The sequence below is a fragment of the Squalius cephalus genome (assembly GCF_949319135.1).
Source record: "Squalius cephalus genome assembly, chromosome: 5".
Classification (NCBI taxonomy): Eukaryota; Metazoa; Chordata; class Actinopteri; order Cypriniformes; family Leuciscidae; genus Squalius; species Squalius cephalus.
This window is the reverse complement of record NC_137126.1, coordinates 7,587,429-7,606,603: the sequence shown is the minus strand read 5'-3', so window position 1 is coordinate 7,606,603 and position 19,175 is coordinate 7,587,429. Positions and strand designations below refer to the sequence as shown.

General features: G+C 38.0%; 1 protein-coding gene across 2 annotated transcripts in view; it reads left to right on the top strand.

The window, feature by feature from the left end:
- doc2b (double C2-like domains, beta) overlaps positions 1–19,175 on the top strand; it is a 228,462-nt gene that overhangs the window by 179,682 nt on the left and 29,605 nt on the right. Inside the window, exon 11 of one of the 2 annotated variants that reach the window (XM_079872550.1) lies at positions 12,133–12,156. The exons of the other annotated variant lie outside the window; for it this stretch is intronic. Within the exon in view, the coding sequence (XP_079728676.1) occupies positions 12,133–12,156 (24 nt within the window). The remainder of the gene's footprint in view (positions 1–12,132; positions 12,157–19,175) is intronic. 2 annotated transcript variants of the gene reach the window in all.

The following is a 19,175-nucleotide window of genomic DNA, read 5'->3' as shown; positions in this document are numbered from 1 at the left end:
ACCTTTTTTGGGACCCTTCCGTTAGGAAATCTAGCACATTAGTTCGGTACATAAAGTGTGGAGCTAGACTCACTGCAGAGTGTTGATTGGTTGACAGAGAATCGGCACTTGCTAGTGGAATGACAACACGAGGAGATATTTTTTTATAAACAGTTGAAAAACAATACCTTTGCAACACAATGTTTTTTTGTCTTGTGACGAACAGCCACATACCGAGAAGCAAGAGCAAGACCTGTTATATTTCCTCCATTGTTGTTTACTGTGTCGCTTTCTTCTTCGCGAGAGAATGACGTCGATCCGGCATACCACACCTATTAAGAGTACAGTTGGCGGTGGAAACACAAGCCAGATCAGGGTTTACCGTCCCGAATCGTACTGTACCGTACTATACCACTCGGTGGAGATGAGCCATTAATTTTTCGTGGCATAGATTCATCAAGGTGCTGGAAACATTGCTCAGAGATTTTGGTCCATATTGACATGATAGCATCACTCAGTTGCTGCAGATTTGTCGGCTGCACATCCATGATGTGATTCTCCATTTCACCGCATCCCAAAGGTGCTCTATTGGATTGAGATCTGACTGTGGATGCCATTTGAGTATAGAGAACTCATTGTCTTCAGAAGATGGGTTCACTGTGGATATAACGGGATGGACATGGTCAGCACCAATGTTCAGGTAGACTGCAGAGTTTAATTGATGCTCAGTTGGTACTAAGTGTGCCAAGAAAATGTACCCCACATTATTACACCACCAGCAGCAGCCTGAACATGTTGTTTAAGCCAAATTCTGGCCCTATCTGAATGTCGCAGCAGAAATCGAGACTCATCAGACCAGACACTGGTGTGTTCTTCTGCTGCTGTAGCTCATCTGCTTCAAGGTTCAACGTGTTGTCCGTTCAGAGATGCTCTTCTGCAGACCTCGTAACCCCATTCTAATGTTCAGTTTGAAGCAGATCATCTTGATCATGTCTACATGCCTAAATGCATTGAGTTGCTGCCATGTGATTGGCTGATTACATATTTGCTTTAACCAACAATTGCATTTGGTCCTTATTTTTAAAAACAAAGATAAAAAAAAAAAAATTAAAAATGAAATAAAATAATGTGAAATAACATTTAAATAAGGTAATATCGTCCACCCCTATTTTGCTTACTTTATTAATATTTTGTAATATATTTTTCACATTTTTCTCTTTTTTTCAGTTTCATTTTTATATTTTGTTTTGTGCTTTTGACATTTGTATATTGACATTATTATTATTATTATTATTATTATTATTATTATTTTTATATAAATATGGCTATTTAGGTTGAATGTATTTTTATTTCAGTTTTAGTTTTAGTTCGGTTTTAATTTATTTTTTATTTCCAGCTTCAACTTAAACTTTTTTTGTTATTTGCAAAGGCATGGTTTCTAATTTTCATTTAGTTTAAGTTTTTTTTGTCTAACATTTATATTTTACTTGATTTCTGATTCATTTCAATAATCAAAAATGTTTTAGCTTTATTGGTAACACTTTACAATAAGGTTCATTAGTTAACATTAGTTAATGTATTAACTAACACGAAGAAACAATGAGCAATACATTTGTTACAGTATTTATTAATCTTTGTTAATGTTGGTTAATAAAAAAACAGCTGTTCATTGTTTGTTCACGTTAGTTCACAGTGCATTGACTAATGTTAACAAATACAACCTTTGATTTTAATAACGTATTAGTAAATGTCAAAATTAATATTTGCTAAGATTAATAAATGCTGCAGAAGTATTGTTCATTAGTTCATGTTAACTAAGGTAGTTAACTAATGTTAACTAATGAACCTCATTGTAAAGTGTTACCGTTTTATTTAATGATAATAACTCAGGTTTTAAAAAATGGATTAAGACAGTCTGGTAGATTAGTGAGGTAAAGATTTTTGTTTTTTTGAAGAGTGCTTTTAAGGGATGTCAGGTTTCTGAGAAGATCCCTTTATAATGCATATTCCCTCTTTTTGGAGAAAATTTCGACAGTTTTGTGCAATGAAAGGTTACATTTATTTAACCTATTGAATATCTGTCAGTTACCTTACTGAAGGGCTGCGCTGTGCATCCATATATAGCTAAATATATACGTCTGGAGCACCAACCAGGCTGAAGCGCAAGTGACTCCTTTTTATATACGTCTGGAGGGTTTGACCCTAAACCAGCCTAATTATACAGGGCTTTCGTAAAGTCGATTTATCAGTGCATGTTATTCCAAAGAAAAAGAGCATTTCTCACAGCGAGGTAATCAACAGATTGTACTATAATTGCTCTCGTCAGCCAGTGTAATCACTAGCAGCAATGAAAGAGAGAAGGTTTTCCACCAAAATCTTGTCTGTGTCTGTTCAGTTACAAAATGCACTGCATGAGCGTCTGTGCGCCTCTTTCTAGCGGAGGGCTCTCTCAGAGAAGTGTGCTCATACCTGTGGGATGAGACTTGGGTCTCTGGATGAATTTCTTGCACTTCTCTCATTCTGTCTAACACTAAGCACTCAAATGTAACCATTGCTGATATCTAATCACTCTGTAAAGCGAACTCCTGCCTGCACATCCTTTTCTTTTCCTATTCTACTACTTCATTACACTTTTAATTATGACATAACGCTCAAACAATCAACCTTGCTTGGGCTTGGTTTGAAAACGATTTTGATTAACCCTGAAAGGCACAGAAAGGCTAATCATAAGACTGTTTTGTCGCCTGTTGGATCTGTGGTGAAGCCCTTCATAAAGGTAAACAGAAAAGGGCAGCAATCATTGCTGGCAAGCACAGATATCCTCTGGAGAAACACAAGCCTCATTGTCTTCCTCTCCTTATTTTACACTTCAGATTAACACTGCTATTCAAATCAGCTATTATGGAGCCAAAGTGAGAGGCACTAAAGCATTGCCAACTGTATATGGTATTGTGTGATTTTGTAGGAACAGGACGCCTACAGTTCTCTACACTCATTTCCATTTGTTTAGCCTCTAGATATAAAAACATATCATTTACATTATTTCATATTCTCATTTACTGTGTTTACAGGGTAATTAGCAATTACATTTACCATTCAAAAGTTTGGGGTCAGTACAATTATTATTATTTTTCAAAGAAATGAATACTTTTATTCAGCAAAGATGCATTAAATGGATCAAAAATGACAGTAAAGACATTTATAGTATTATAAAAGATTTCTATTTCAAATAAATGCTTTTCTGTTCTGCTTTCTGTTCAAATGTATCACATTTTCCAGATAAAATTAAGCAGCACAACTGTTCTCAACATTGATAATAATCAGAAGTGTTTCTTGAGCAGCAAATCAGCATATTAGAATGATTTCTGAAGGGTCATGTGACACTAAAGACTGGAATAAAGGTGCTGAAAATTCAGCTTTGACATCTAGGAATAAATTGCATTTTTAAAACAGTTATTTGTAATTATATTTCACAATATTACTCCAAACTTTTGAACTAAGTATTAGACTTTAGCATACACTTGTCCTGCATTGCTTATGCTTTATAATGGCACATGAATTGTGCCAAAAACCATGTGGTTTGTGTGCTATTACTTTTTGAAGTAATATCAGAATCTTGCTATTTTTTTTATTTTCATATTGCAGATGATAAAAACAATCCCATAGACTTGCATTGAAGAAGAAACTTGAGTCATATCTAGAGAAGCCAGAATGTCATAGAGACTAAGCTCTTTTGTTTAAGTGCAGTGGGTTATAGCCTAGCAACCACTCTGAACACCCTAGTGACCACATAGTGACATGATAAAAAACACTCTGTGCCCCTTAGCAACTGCATAGCAATGCTCTTGCAACCATCTACAAACCACTTGTATTGTGGCAGTGACTTTTGAACATTCAGAAAGAAATCCAGTTATTGATGCAATAGGTGTCATTTCCTGTTATTTCAACACTGTGTGAAATGAGTACAAAAATTAATTTGTAATATTGGCATTGTTGCTGTATCAACTGTTTTATGAAACCCTTGGGGAAATAACAGGGAAATTACGGAATAAAGCGAACAACCTTGTATTTATAGTTACTGTGCCAGCATTCATTGTTTACAAATTATGCTCCGGGCAATTGCTTTTTGTTCCTTCCTTGGAACAAAAAAAAAAAAGAAAGAAAAACACTGCTACTTTATTGTAGCCCTGAACGTACAGCACATCCATTGTACATCCGGGAAGACAGCATTTTTGGATTGTGGCTGCATCAAAGCAAAATGTACCGGCCACCTGGTAATTGAAAAATAACAGGTGGCTTCAAGTGAGCTATGCACTGGGGTTAGATACCGGTCAGCACTGCTGTTTGTTTGCTGTGCTCTTTGATAATGCTATTGTGCAACTGAGATGCCATCTTTATTGAACAAAAATGGCTCTGCCTCTTTGTTTTGCAGTATATAAAACATAGAATGTGATTATGCTCTTAGGAAAAGCATCCCAGCCATTAATCTACTGTGCCTTGTGCATTAGCTCAAGTGTTGTTGAAGTTATTCTCAGTTTCTTCTCGTAACTGCACAAGTGGGACGAACCTATAAGGCAAATGAATCCATTTAGTGTTCTCTGATAACTCTGAAATGTGCAATTCCCATCAGTAACACCAGTCTCCTTAGGGCACTTTATACTGAATCATTTCCCAATTCCCTAAGAGCTGAAGTAGAACAGTGTTTCCACTCTGATTTACAAGTTTACATGGCACGGCCTTAACTTAAAATCCTCATGCATGACCAAGAAGGGCCTTGAAATAAAGAATCTGGGTTTGGCTCTTCTTTGCTCTGCTTTCTGTTGGCTCATCTCTGAATGTGGAGGAAAAGAGCAGAGATTCCAGAATAAACCTAGCACTCGTACAGCACCAGCAACAACTTCCATTAGACTACAGGCTGTTAATATTTCACTTCGGTTGTCCTATATTGTATGGCCTCTTATCAACATTATGCAGATGAGCCTTGCTGTTGAATTATGAAGTAGTCAGTCATGCAAAACTCTTCAATGAATAAGTGGACAAACACTAAGCAGAAGGTAATGATGAGTGTCGGTGGAATTAGATTTTCCTCTGAAGAGAGGATGTTGTTTGACTTTGTAAGAATTGCTCGACCTCTGCCGTCGGGTGTCCACGTTGAATAATTTAGACTATAATCAAATAGTGGGCTATGCCCAGTTATGCATTATATCTATAGGAAAATCCACAAATACACACTCAAGAGCACGATTGATCGCTGGTCATATAGGCACGAGCAGAGAACAGTACTTTAATGTGTTGCAATTGATCTCTCACTAAACCTCTATTAAGAGGCACAGCATGTACCATCCCATTCCACGTAATAAAGAAAAGCTTAGAAACTACCTTCAATGTCATTCGACACACATCTTACAGAGCCCTTTAAATGCTTTTAGTGAGTAAAGCCAGTAGCCTGGTTATGCTAATCAAACAATTGAAGGTCATATGTTCCGGTATCTGCTCTCTGTCTGGGGTGAATTCACCAACCAGTTGCTCCACTTTTGCCAGCAGTGTAGAGCCCTGCAGTGATTTATTTTTGTAGATCATCACCCTATAGTCTCAGTCTCTGACATCATACAGGACAGGATATGGGAAGAGTATTATTGTCCAAGCCTGGTCGATTCCCTAGTGATCCAATTATTTTTTCAATTTTGGGAAGTTGCATGCCGGTCTGTTATTGTAGGGACATTGACTTTACATTTCCACGCCCCTAAACATGACGCTGAACAAAACAAACTGTGATTGGTTGCTTTACATGTCAGTCAGACGGCTCGTGGACGGTCCAAGGCCAATGAAATTTGCTATGGAGTCCAGACCTTCTGCAGTCAGTCTGAAGCATCACCCTGGATTTTTCCATTGGCTTTTGGATTATTACCAACAAATGTTTATGATTCTTACACATATTGCTCGTCATGATAATCTTCACATACTGTATCACAAATGAACACAACTTTTATGAATTTTGAAACCTTAATACAAACTCCAGGAGTAAAAAGCTTCGTTTTCATTTTCAAACTTCATTCTTAAGTTTTCGACAACTCTTTCAGCTTTTAAAGAACTGTTTCCCTGAAAGTTTAGAATAGTTTGCAAGAGCACGATTATAAACTGTGAGGCTGTGAAAGCAACTAGATTAATACATTTAATATTCCCAACAACCTATGTCGTCCCATTTAGCCACTTGTTTGCAAATGCCTTTTTCAAGACACAGAAAAGCTTTCAAAAAATCACAACAGGGTATTACTGTTGTATTTTTTGTCGTAGAATAAAACGCATAAATATCTTGAGCTTGTGTTCACCACAGCCTTATTTTAGGCATTTAACCAAAAATCCTTTGACATAAGAACAATGGAACCAGAAATGCTAAAATTATCATTTCTGGGATTTGGCCTACACAAATACATCATCCCTCCAGCACTCTATTACAGCACAAACATTTGCATCTTATTCATTAGCAAAATCATCACTTGGCTGAATGTGCTCAAATATCGATGTACCGTGAATTTAAGGCACTATTATTCTCTTCAGCACAAAAAACGCCTCATTTATGTATAATAGGCTCATTATAAACTACTACTTATTTACAAAACTCAGCACTATTTGTTTGATGCAATTAACATAACTCTAATACTGGCTGTGGAAAACAAGTGGTAATCAAAATTTTGCAAGCAAATGGGCATGTTTTGTGATAAACCTTTAGTAAATCAAGTGTTAAAACACTACCTTACAGTGTGTGGAAATAAAAGAGTTAGCAAGATGAGCGTTTGTAACCATTGGCTACATGACAAAGTCTGCAACCAGCAGTAGTGACTAAAAGTACAGCAACTTGGCTAACTGCCGATTTAATCGCTGTGTGTGTTTAGCTTTACACTCGCCTCAGCCACAGACGGCACACCCACAGACCGCCCACAGTCCATTCACAGACCGTCTCATGCATATTGCACAAAGCTGGCAATATACAGCAGTGCTGGCTGAAATTCCTATTCCAATCAGATTGGCAATTCCGGTCTAATTGACTGGCTTTATGCAATTTACAGATGTCATGATGCAAAGGAGTCCAACAGGGAACAGCCATGTTTTTTAAGACACAAGGCTACTACAGTTAGACATTGAAAGGAAGATCTAGCCAGCATTGCAAGGTTTGTGCTGTCAAATCTTTGAAAGATAATGTTGTGATGCTCCTAGTAAACAAGATATCTTTGAGCTCGTCTGTATGTTCAGCACAATTAAGCACAATTTTTTTTTTTTATAAAAAGATGGTGGCCTGTATAAGATGTAAAGTAAAGTAAAGTGAACCAGAGTTTATTGTAATAATCAAAAGTTTGGATCTGCACAACTTGCTTCAGACAGTCATTTTTGGTTGAATGTTTTTTTCCAACTTGGGTTCAAATTTGATCGACATTTAGATACTGACATATTTTCAACCTATTATGAACAAATTAGCATTTAGAAATGTAACTCAAGACACTGCAATAAAGATAAAGGATTTTGTTTTTGTAAATCTAGCTGAGAACACAGTTCCCTGACTGATTCCATGCTGTTCTTTTATGAAGAGCTGTGGAAACAGATGCTGGCGTGGAACACTTAAACTCTGCCGTCAATCACCCTCCCGCTGTCAGCTGGCTCTTCTGAAGCGCTGTTCTCTGAAGAACCTGATTCAGGGCCTGTTCCGTCGCGTCATGGCAGCCATCAGTCTGACAAGCCTCAATCACAACACTGACATTTTTATGCAGTCTAAAGAGAGGATTGTAGGAATTACCAGAGCCATGGCCATTACATAAACAGATCAGGGAAACACTGTAGGTGAACTGTAGGTGAAAGGGAGCTATTGTGCCCTGCACATCACCTTTCATTTCAGCTTGGACTAGCATACTACATTTTTTCAGGACCACGGACAGCGTCGGGGCAAGACATTGTCTTGTTTTTGCACACATTTTCTACTAATTATAGCATGTCTTGAGTGAATCTCGGTCTGAACGGCTATTCTAGAATTCATGACGTTTATTTAGCTAAAACTAATGTTTTCCATTTTTTACCTATGTAAGGTCTACTATGTTCAAAGAATCAAACCATGTTATGACATGTGTGGTCAGTATGTTACACAGTTAGTATGATTGACCAGATTTAATACTGATATACTGTACACTTGTGTTTATTTTTTGACACGTTTATTCAGCAAGGATGCATTAAATTGATCAAAAGTGACAATAAAAACATGTATAATGTTTTCAAATAAATTCTTTTGAACTTCCTATTTATCATATAAAAATATGAAGCAGCACGATTGTTTTCAACATTGATGATGATATTTCTTGAGCTGGAAATCAGCATATCAGTGTGATTTCTGAAGGATCATGTGACACTGAGTAATGATGCTGAAAATTCAGCTTTGCATTACAGGAATAAATTACATTTTAAAATAGAAAACCACTATTTTAAATTGTAAGAATATTTCACAATATTTCTGGATTTACTGTATTTTTGATTAAATAAATGCAGCCTTGGTAAACATATACAAAAAAATGTTAAATCAATCTTACCAACCCTAAACTTTTGAAAGGTGGTGTACTGTTTCAGTGTGCTGTCTTCTCATCACTTAAAAACATAGTATTTTATAGTAAGTGAGCAACAGTGTTTTGATTTTGGCATGATTGGCATTAGATTTGGGCTAAACTGAAAACAATATAGTTTCCAACCCATGATCAACCTTTCAGTTCACTTAATTCACATGGCAAAGTCAGAATATCGCTCAGGACCACGGACAGCGCTGGATTCTGCAGTCTTTTAAATCTGGCTCCTATTGGCTGTTCTTTAAAGGATCAGACTGTGAGTAGCATGTGTGGCAAACGTGGTTAGAATGACCTGGCCGTATCTAATATCACCAGAAGTTCAATACAAAAAGTAATGTTTTGTGGAATGAGTGTTGCAGGTGGTTGGATATGAGCCGAGGTGGGGTGTCGGGGTGAATGTGTTGGTATTCCGTGATAAGCGCCGATCCAGAGACATGCACCGTCAGAACGCACAGGGGATTACAGGGGTTTACACATCCAGACATACAGATAATGGGGTATTTGTAATCAGAGCAGAACCATCACAAAAAAACATTTGCCTTACCAGGAATTTTCCTGCTGGTATTTATATGGAGATTACTCCTGCTTGCATCACTTTAGCATCACTTTGTGATTGAATCAAATTTACTGCCTGTAAATAAAATGGCCACATGTTCCTACTTTATTTTAAGTGTCCTACAATCCTAAATATTGAAAATGACGATTTAATTTAAATTGGAGAAATATAAAACTATTGATTTGAAGATGTTTATTATATAGAAACAATATATTTTAAGTTGATTGCAAAATATGCAAATATATACAAATATTTAAGTAGTTTGAGAGCGTGGGAAGACAGACTCTATTACTGTACGTCATTTGCAGTGCTTCATTTGAGTGGGCGGGAGCAAAAGGCTCTTCTACCATGATTTTGTTGACGCAGTTCTTTGATTGGTAGAGATTTCATTGCAGAATCATGGGTAGTTTTTCACATGGAATACTGCTATTAAACAAAATAAAATGGCTTCAACAAAAGCATATACCATCAATTAACAACTTAGTAGGCCACAGCACGTCTTTCTTTAAAGGTGTATAAGTTATCATTAAAAATCAATTCCGCTATAGAGAAAATAAATGGGATTTTTACTTCCAGATCCCAACAGTTTCACTCTATAGAGTTTGGTGTCAGTGCATGTTACTAAGCTCATGAATCACGATGCTCCTAATAAGCACAATTATAAGCAGCACCCACTCCACTTTCATTGCACACCACTCACATACTCTGATCTGGACTGTTGTGAACAAGACAAGCGGATTGAATATTAACAGTGTTGTTGGACTGTGTATCATCACCCTTGGAAGGCCGCTCAGCCAATCAGATTTGAGAACCGGAACTGTTCTAAACTGAAATGTATATCATCTGCAAGTCGCCACCAAAGTCATTTATCAGAATAATAAGTGCCAGGCCGTTCGTCCTTCTGAACAGACAAACGTGATGAGAAAGAGAAATGTAACCATTCATTCATTCACCCCCTCACAAAGGTTCCTTCCAAGATCCATTTCAGTGCACATATTGCCCATATTGTGTTTCACACAAGGACACATCTGCTCCGACCTTAACGTTCACTGCAGCCAGACGCAGCCTTTTCAAACCACAGCCTCCATTAAAGAAAACCTCGCTTCTTTTGGTTGACCCCAATTCAACGGCACGCTTCACCCATCGCCATTTTCCCAGGGTTCTGCCAGCGCCGGCCCAATGCTCCCCCCTCCATCAACTCAATTAAAGTAACCTGTCTGTGATCTGCTCTTTCTCTCCGTGAAACTGACAGCTCCGAAAGGGTCATCCTTATTAGCTCTGAATGTACAGGGGTCACGGGCTCACCAGGAGTGTTTGCTCTATGATGTAAGCGGGGACTGTGTCACATCATCACTGGAACGAGTGGTCATCACCAACCTCTGCACACATTACTGAGAACACATTGAACACGCTCTGACCATTCAATTATGTACATTTTGACCCTGTGATTTTTTTTTTTAAACAAATTTAAAGGGTGTCTCTTCCATACATTTAAAGAGATAGTCCACCCAAACATTTTTATTCTGTCATCATTTATTCACCCTCATGTCATTACTAAACCTGTATGACTTTCTTTATATATTTTGAAGAATGTTGGTAACAGTTTTGGTTCCCATTGACTTCCATTATATGGACAAAAATACAATGTAAGTCAATAGGAACCGTAAGTGTTTGGTTACAAACCTTGAAGCAAACTTTCTTTTTTCTGCAGAACTCAAAAATAGATATTTTGAAGAATGTTTGAAACCAAACTGTTTCGATTTTCACTGACTTCGTTATATGGACAAAAATATAATGAAATATAATGGAAGTCAATGGGAACCGAAACTGTTTGGTTATCAGCATTCTTCAAAATATCTATTTATGAGTTCTTAAGAAAAAAGAAAGTCATGCAGGTTTGGAATGACATGAGGATGAATAAATGGTAGCAGATTTAAACATTTTGGGTGAACTATTCCTATTCCAAGGCACGCTTGTTAAATGAATGGATATCATATGTATGAATGCCATTGCACTAGATAAAATGTCAAACCAAATGACATTTATTTTAAAGGAAGCACACTTTTCAAGCAAAGTATTTCATTCAAATAGAATAAAAATGGCATCAATATACTGCTTAAAAGTAAGATATCAGTGATTTTGTTATTATTTAGTCACTATCTTTAACAGAAATCTGTTCACCAAACATGCAGGCATCTTCAACAAGAAGTTTTTTCATGCCTCGATTCTTCGGGTGCATTTGTCAAGAGTTTGCTCCTTAAACAGAAATGAAGCATTAAACTAGATAAATGGATACTTAATTGAACCCCCAGGCAGCAAATTAACATGCTACTTTTTAATGAAATGATATTAATTCTCATTATTTGTTTGGCCCGTGGTGTCGCTCTCTTACGTGCTAGTCAGTACACATTCAAAAGTGTTACAGTAAGTTTTATTTGACTGACGTATTCCACCTCCAACTTTTCTCTCTCAGTTGATTTTCCTGTTTTAAAAGATGTGATGTGTTCTCGTGTAAATTATGGGCACTAAGTACAACTTTCCAACTGAGAAATTATTTAGAACAAAGATGCTGCTCTGACATCCTCTGAAGTTAAAATTGGGGGTTGATCTAACAGCATTTACATTTTTTTTGTTTGCTGTGAAACACCTCCGAACACTCCATCACTTCATGACAGCTAAATTTAGGGTTGTACTGACTAACAGATTGAGTCACACAAATTAAAAAAATAAAAATATCTACATTTAGACAAATCAGTGGACACAACTCCACAGAAATATTTTTAAAAACAAGGGTCAAACCTGCTGGGTGCTTTCTCTTTCCTCTCTTTTATTTTCACATGCTGTTTATCTTTTACATCATGTTTTTTTGTGTTGTCTGTTTTCCAAACTTATGCTCTGTTTTTATGCCTTTTCTTCCACCTTTTCTATCTTGCATGCACACTTTTCTCTCTCTGCATGGCTTGGCTGCATGCTGTAAATTGTTGTGATGGAGTGTAGCTCCCTGTACCCAGATACAAAAAGGTAAGTTTCATTACACTTTATTGACTACTTCTCCACTTCCCAAGCAAATTTCCTGCCTCTCCTGTTGAACCTCCATTGATTCACTCCAGTAACACTGACAACAACTTACCAGCTGTAGTGGATTCTCTGAAGTGTGCAAAAAAAGATCACTGTATTAGAGCCACACTGAAAAAAATGATTTGTTGAATTTAATTTTTTTTTTAAATTATCGTAAGTGGTTGCACACAATTGATTTTAGCTACTGTACATTTAAACAAATGCATTAAGTTGACCTTAATCAATTAATCAATTGTGTGCAACCACTTACGATAAAAAAATTGATTACATTCAACGAATCATTTTTTTCAGTGCATAATTACATCTTTAGGTTTCATTGATCTTTACATAGCAGAAAAGAATGTACACTGGTAAATTCTAGTTGTAAAGACAATTTTTACAGTCTCCTTTGTGTGTGTTTCCTTGTGTGTCATGTTTATATCTGTCCTGTGAGATATAAAACTTGCTGTGACTCATTTGGCATAATTTTGTCCCTTTACTGTTGGCATCTTTCCTTTTTGTTGGCTCACTCATTGTTCCACTGACAAGACAGATTATCTTCCATTAAGACAAAGTGCTTACCCATGAGCAGATGTAAGCATAATGTTAAATAATGGCTGTTTATTAAGTATTTATGATGAATGATACATTCATCACAGGTTAGTTCGTTTCTAGTTCTTTACAATGTAAAGGTACATTTCACTCTTGATTGGTAATTTTTCACTGTGAAGCGCAAAGAGGCTGCATTGCTCTCATTTGTTCTCTTGCGAGTAGGTGGGTGTTTATATGCATGTGGTCTTCAGTTTAGGAGACCAGAGATGTCTGTGGCCATGTCTCGCCCCCATACATATAATTCAAGGCTTAAGAATGAGATGAATGCAATGGGCGCTTTCACTCCCATGTGGGTATAAATTTATCTTTGTGTCTGACATGGAGCAAAGCAGCCGCCTGTATATAGTGCCTGTGTGCACTACCATAAATCAGGTAGAAAGAGTGTGTGTGTGTGTGTAGGGAGGGGGGTGTTTGGCTATACTTGTGAGGGCCAAATGTGCTCACTTATATGGTGAAATATTATGACAACCGACCAGTGAGGACATTTTTACTGGTCCTCACTAATTGAAAAATGCTTATAAATCAGCCAAAACATGTTTTGCATCTTTCTGTGATGTTTTGGGGTAGGGGTTGGGTTAGGGGATATAAAATGTCATTAACCTGATATAAATCAATGGAAGTCTATGCAATGTCCTTATAATATAGTGAAACAAGTGTGTGTGTGTGTGTGGTCTGGTAAACCCTACATTGTGGGGACATTATTTGATCCCCATGAGGAAAACAGCTTATAAATTATACTAAGTGGTGTTTTTTGAAAATGTAAAACTGCATAACGTTTTCTGTGATGGGTAGGGTTAGTGTAAGGGGATAGTTTGTGTAGTTTAAAAATCATTATGTCTATGGAAAGTCCCCATAAAATATGAAAACATTACGTATGTGTGTACTTGTACAACTAACTATCTTTCTGAGGACCAGTTTGAGTTTTAGACCATTGGAGTGAGGACAAAGAGAGTAAAGTGAGGACATTTTTGGCCAGTCCTCACTTTCTGAGACCCCTTTAAAGGCCTGTTTGAGGGGCAAGACTTAGTTTTAGGGATATGGTTATAATTAGGCAGGGTCCCCGCGGATCCTTAAGAAGTCTTAAAACGTCTTAAATAAAATATACGTTTTTTAAGGTCTTAAAATGTATTAAATTTCTCAAATTTTTGAAGAGTGGCATTAAATTTCATCTGGGCGGCATTAAATTTCATCAGGCGGAGTTTCTCCTTTTGTCGGGAGAAACTACCGTTATTTTCCATTTCACCAGCGCACGTCCCTGTCTAAAGACAGTAAAAAGTAGCGTGTGCCTATTGCACAGACATCACACACCATTTAGGGGGCAGTGTTTTCCGTAGGCCTGTCATAGAAACAGATGAAGAAGTGTAGTGGCAGACGCGAGCTAAGATCTTCTTATACTGTCTATGGCTAAGATAGGGAAGTGCAAATTTAATGATAACGGGCTCGATGATGAGAAATATAGCGGCTGGATACAAAAAAATGACGGAATACGAAGTGCGGTGGGCTGCAAAGCCCTTGACGCGCATATGAAAGGGGAGAAGCACAAGCGTGACAGTCAGACAACAACTGTCCCCATTCAGATGTTTGCAGCATCGGTATTTCAAAGTCTTACCATGGGTGTAAATTATGCTGGTGATTACCCCACACACACTTTTTATAAAATGTAAATTCGTCCCCCGCACTTTTTCATAGGGCAAGTGCATCCACGACGAGCTGAGGTTTTCACGGGTGTCCGCGAGCCTACATCGAGATTTTTAATCCAAAGAGTCAAGGATAGTCTATCTACATATGTGACTTTCACGTTTCCATGGTAATCAGTCACTCGTGCATCACGCCCAAATGCACGCAACCGCGCGGCTGCGCCGAATAATTTTCATAGAGATCGCAATGAGTTCAAAACGGCAAAAAAAACTCTTCACTCCTTATTCACGAAAAAGTCAAGCACTGCAAGTAAGCTGTCATCTATAATTCATGTGGTATTCGAATTGTGTTGCACAATGCAGATAACTCAGCCTATTTCTCTTGTTGAATAATTAACAAGTTTTGTTGTAAATTTAAAATATTCACTAACTTTTTTTTAAATCGTAATATCTTTTATTTTCACAGATATATTATCGAAGCCCTTCAAATTAGAATAAACATGGTGATTGTTAATGCTGAATTTGTATTTTCATGCATTAACAGCCACTATCTGCTTGAATCAGGCAGTAACGTTAGGTTTTGCCAAAATAACAACTTTTATTTTAAGTAAATGTTATTTTTAAATCAGCTTAATTCAGTGTGATTTTACCATATTATCATGCTTAACACTGATCATTTGAATAATTGTAATGCAATGATCAGATGCAGATATCTAAATCACTTACTCGATTTGGACTTGTTCTGTACATAAAAAGGGGACTTCTGTCAAGTGTGAATCAAGGCAGCTTCGTTGTCATGTTTGACGAAAGCATGAATTGGACCACCAAAGGCTATTAAGACTATTTGCACTGTTGCTCAAATACAAATGTGCTTTGTTAAAGGTGCTCTAAGTGATGTTGGGTGATGTCACTTCTTGTTGACGTTTAAAGTATTGTCAAACAAAACGGTGGCTAGCTAGACCCTCCCTCCTCCTCATCTGCGCACCAGAGCCATATAGCGAGAGAGTTGCGACAACGGAAGTTCAAAATGCTGATTCGCGTAGACCTCAGATAGTTCCAGGAAGTGCTTCGGAATCAACTAGCATGCTTTAAAACACAAGTTTATTTGATTCAGATGTACTGATAATATACAATCTTATTCTTTAAACGTCTTACCTTTTAAAAGTGCATCACAAACGGTCTGTTCTACCGCGCTGCTGTTACTTCCGGGAACTATTGAGAGGCTCTACGAGCCGCCATTGCTGTAAAAAAAGCGTTCCATTGTAGTCAATGGAGTTGTCGCAACTCTCTCTCTATATGGCTCTGCTGCGCACTAACCCCCCAAACTCCACCCCTAAATCATTCCTGTCAGTTATTGGCTGGAGCAGTTTATGTTTCGTGGTGCGGGTTAGCCCAGTTTGTTTCTGTTGCTGTTTGTGGAGCCTGTGTTGTCTACAGAGACTGCGTTTCTTTACAGTGTGTTCAGGGGACAGGCAGCTAGCGGATGGTGTTGGAGATGTTTGCTGGATGTGACAAAAAATGTTTTAGCCTAAAAGATGCGCGACATCACTTAGAGCACCTTTAACCTGAACACCCTAGAGTGTCATTTTTATAAATATTTTTTCCATGGTAATGGTCTTAATTTTTATTCTTGAAGGTCTTAAAAAGGTCTTAAAAGTCATTAAATTTGTTGATCAAAAATGTGCAGATACCCTGTTAGGGTAAGGGTTCAGGTTAGGCACTTAGTTGTGATGGGCAAGGTTAAGGTAAGGAGCTAGAGACTGCATTGTGTCAATGAATGCCCTCACAAAGATAGATGTGTGTGTCTGTGTGTGGTTAAGGCTCTTCACTCTTGTCATGTTGTGTTTAATGTAAGCTAACCCTCACAGCTATTCAACACCCTTGATCAGGAACTCAGCATGGATGCATTCAATTGATCAAAATTGATAGAATTGATCAAATTGACATTAAAGACTTTTAAATTTGAATTTTCTGTTCATCAAAGAATCATAATTTCCACAAAAATATTAAACAAAATTATTTTCATCACTGATAATAATACTGTATATGTTTCTTAAGCACCAAATCAGCATATTAAAATGATTTTTGAAGGATCACCTTTTCTCAACAATTTGCATGTCCAAAGCCCAAACGTTGCTATGAAGTACAAAAGAAATCTTGTGTTTTTGCCAGAAGTTGACATGTTGCACCACTCAAACAAACATAGCAATGTTCTGAAAGAGGCCCTACAGTATGTACACTCTTTGGAAAAAGTCAACCTAGAAATAGCTATTTAGTCTCTCCACACTAAACTGGAATAGGAGAAAGTGTTAAACAATCCCTGGGTCCTACTTATGAAGATGTTACTCTTGCATTTATTCTCTCACTTCCTCCCTCCCTGTGAATATCAAGCCCACCTCCAGCCTGTACTAATGTTTTTCCGTTGTGCATTATGGCTATGTACTAGGTGGCTCAATGGCATTTGGATCCCGTTCAGCTCTCACCCATTGAGAGTCATCTGTGCTGGAACCTCCATCTGCTCTTGTGAAACACACTTGATTTCGACCAGCCCTTCCCTTTTACAGAATCTCATCCCTTTCATTTTTAAGTGCAGACCTTCTCCAACAGGATGTTTATGCGGAAGAATAAAGAGATGTAATTTGGCAGATGAAACATTTCTGACTAGTTAGCCGTTGATTGTGAGATGGGAAGGGAAATGCCATCCTTGGCAGCGTGGCAGCAGTAAGTAAAGCGGTATGAATGAGTGGGTGCGCACGCGGCTTTCACAGGCACTCGCTGATGCATGCCGCCCATCTCCTTTCACACTGGTCATTTCTCCTGCTTCCCCATAATTATGATCAACCATCCATTCACTGGCAACACTGCAATCGGATGCCCCATAACACATTTATTGTTGGCTTGGTTCTCAGGAGACCTCCGCCTCTCTGTTTTATGCCTATCCTGAATAGTCAAGGTCAGCTGGGACATTACAAAAGCACATTAAGGTTACGCCCACTTGCCCTCCTCCAATCGGCTTGCAGGTACCAGACAGACCTTTGATGAAGAGTTTAGTTTCTCTGTGTTTAACGTATCCTTCAATATCAGATGAGAATGGGACATTGCACAGTATTAAATCACACGGCCGTTTTTCTTTATGGATCTACTCCGAGCAGATGGGCTACTGTTTACCAGACACCCATATGTCATGCAGCCCTGAAACGCAAGACAAATCCTGAATTACACCGAGTGCCTGGTGCAACACTGAGTGAAGATAACTCAGTTCTTACCATAAAAAGGATATAAATACTCCAAGGGTTTGCCTAATCGAACCATTTTAGGTGTATTGGAAGTGGATTCATGGCAATTGGGAGATGGAAAACGCATGCGTACGGTGAAAGCGAGGTTCAGTTTTGTGCTTGCCCTTATTTTGGTTATGGATTGCGTCAGTCCTCTTCTATAGTGGAGTGGACCTCAGAGGCTGTTTCAGCTGCAGTACCTTCAAAGAGAACGACCATCTGCAGTCTCTGCACGCACACACAAACATACTCACAAACACAATCACATAGAGCCGAGCGGACCTGTGGATCTTTGAAAACTGCTTTGTAGCTCTGAAGAGACCGATGCGCACGGGTTGTCCTGTGATGGGCCACAAGCAGGAGGGAATAACTCGGAAGAGCTGAATGACTGATATTGAATGAGAGAAATACACAAAGGATATTTACATTTTTGACAAGCTTTTGTCAAAGCTGAAGTGTCTTTTTTTTTCAATGATAAAAACAATTCTCCTTGACCAGTTTTATGCTGGTTGACTTCCTAGTCCATGCTCTATCTTTGCCAGGCTATGCACATTGTGTCCTATGTATTGAATTAGATGAGAGAAGATCTTACTTGTGTTCTGTTGGTATGCACGTGTGTAAGATGAATACATTCCTGGACAAAAAATTTTACCTTCCGAGGCACAATCGCTTGCCACCGGGGCAGTACCCTTAAAGAGACAATCTACCCCTAAAATATGCACATTAGTTCCTTAGAGTAGTAATATATACCCTTAAGGTGCTGTACTTCTCGTTTGACTTTAACGGTTTGCATACTGTGTTGCAGGTAAGTATGCATATTTGAACGTGGGAACTGTGCTGTTTGTTTTAGTGGCCTGACATGTCAACTTCTTGCTTAACCAATGGCGTGCAGTACTTTGGGGTGGGAGTCTCTGCAAAAAAGTATTAATAATGACTCATTTTCTAATTTGTTTCTATAATGAAAGACAGGTTGTGATGGAAGAAATCCCAACCCAGTTGGTTTGGTCACGCGTCAGGTGCATTTTACAAAACTATATGTAAAGATGTTTTTCTAAAACCTCTGAAAAAAAAAAAGCTACTTGTGCTAGTATCTCAGTCCAACAAAAGATTTAGTTTGACTAGACTAGGCACCTTTTTTTGTCCGTCACCGCTCCTGCCATGTTCCTTTGCCCATGCAGAGAACTTGTCAGAGACTGAGTTTTCTCACACCCCCTCATGTTCATTTGTTTTATTTCTCAGTTGTTGTTGTTGTTGTGTAAAATGCAACAATGATTATTTATGTCTTTATGCTCTTTCCTCCACGTACCCACAAGCTAAACAAAAGTGGAGAGAGAGGTGTGAAGCCCCTGCAAGCCTCTTTGACAAGTTTACACTGTATAGCTCACAGAAGCAGAAAATAACTAATTAGGATTGTGGTTCTGACAGCCCTTGTATGTTAGGCTGGAGAGGCCGGCCCTTT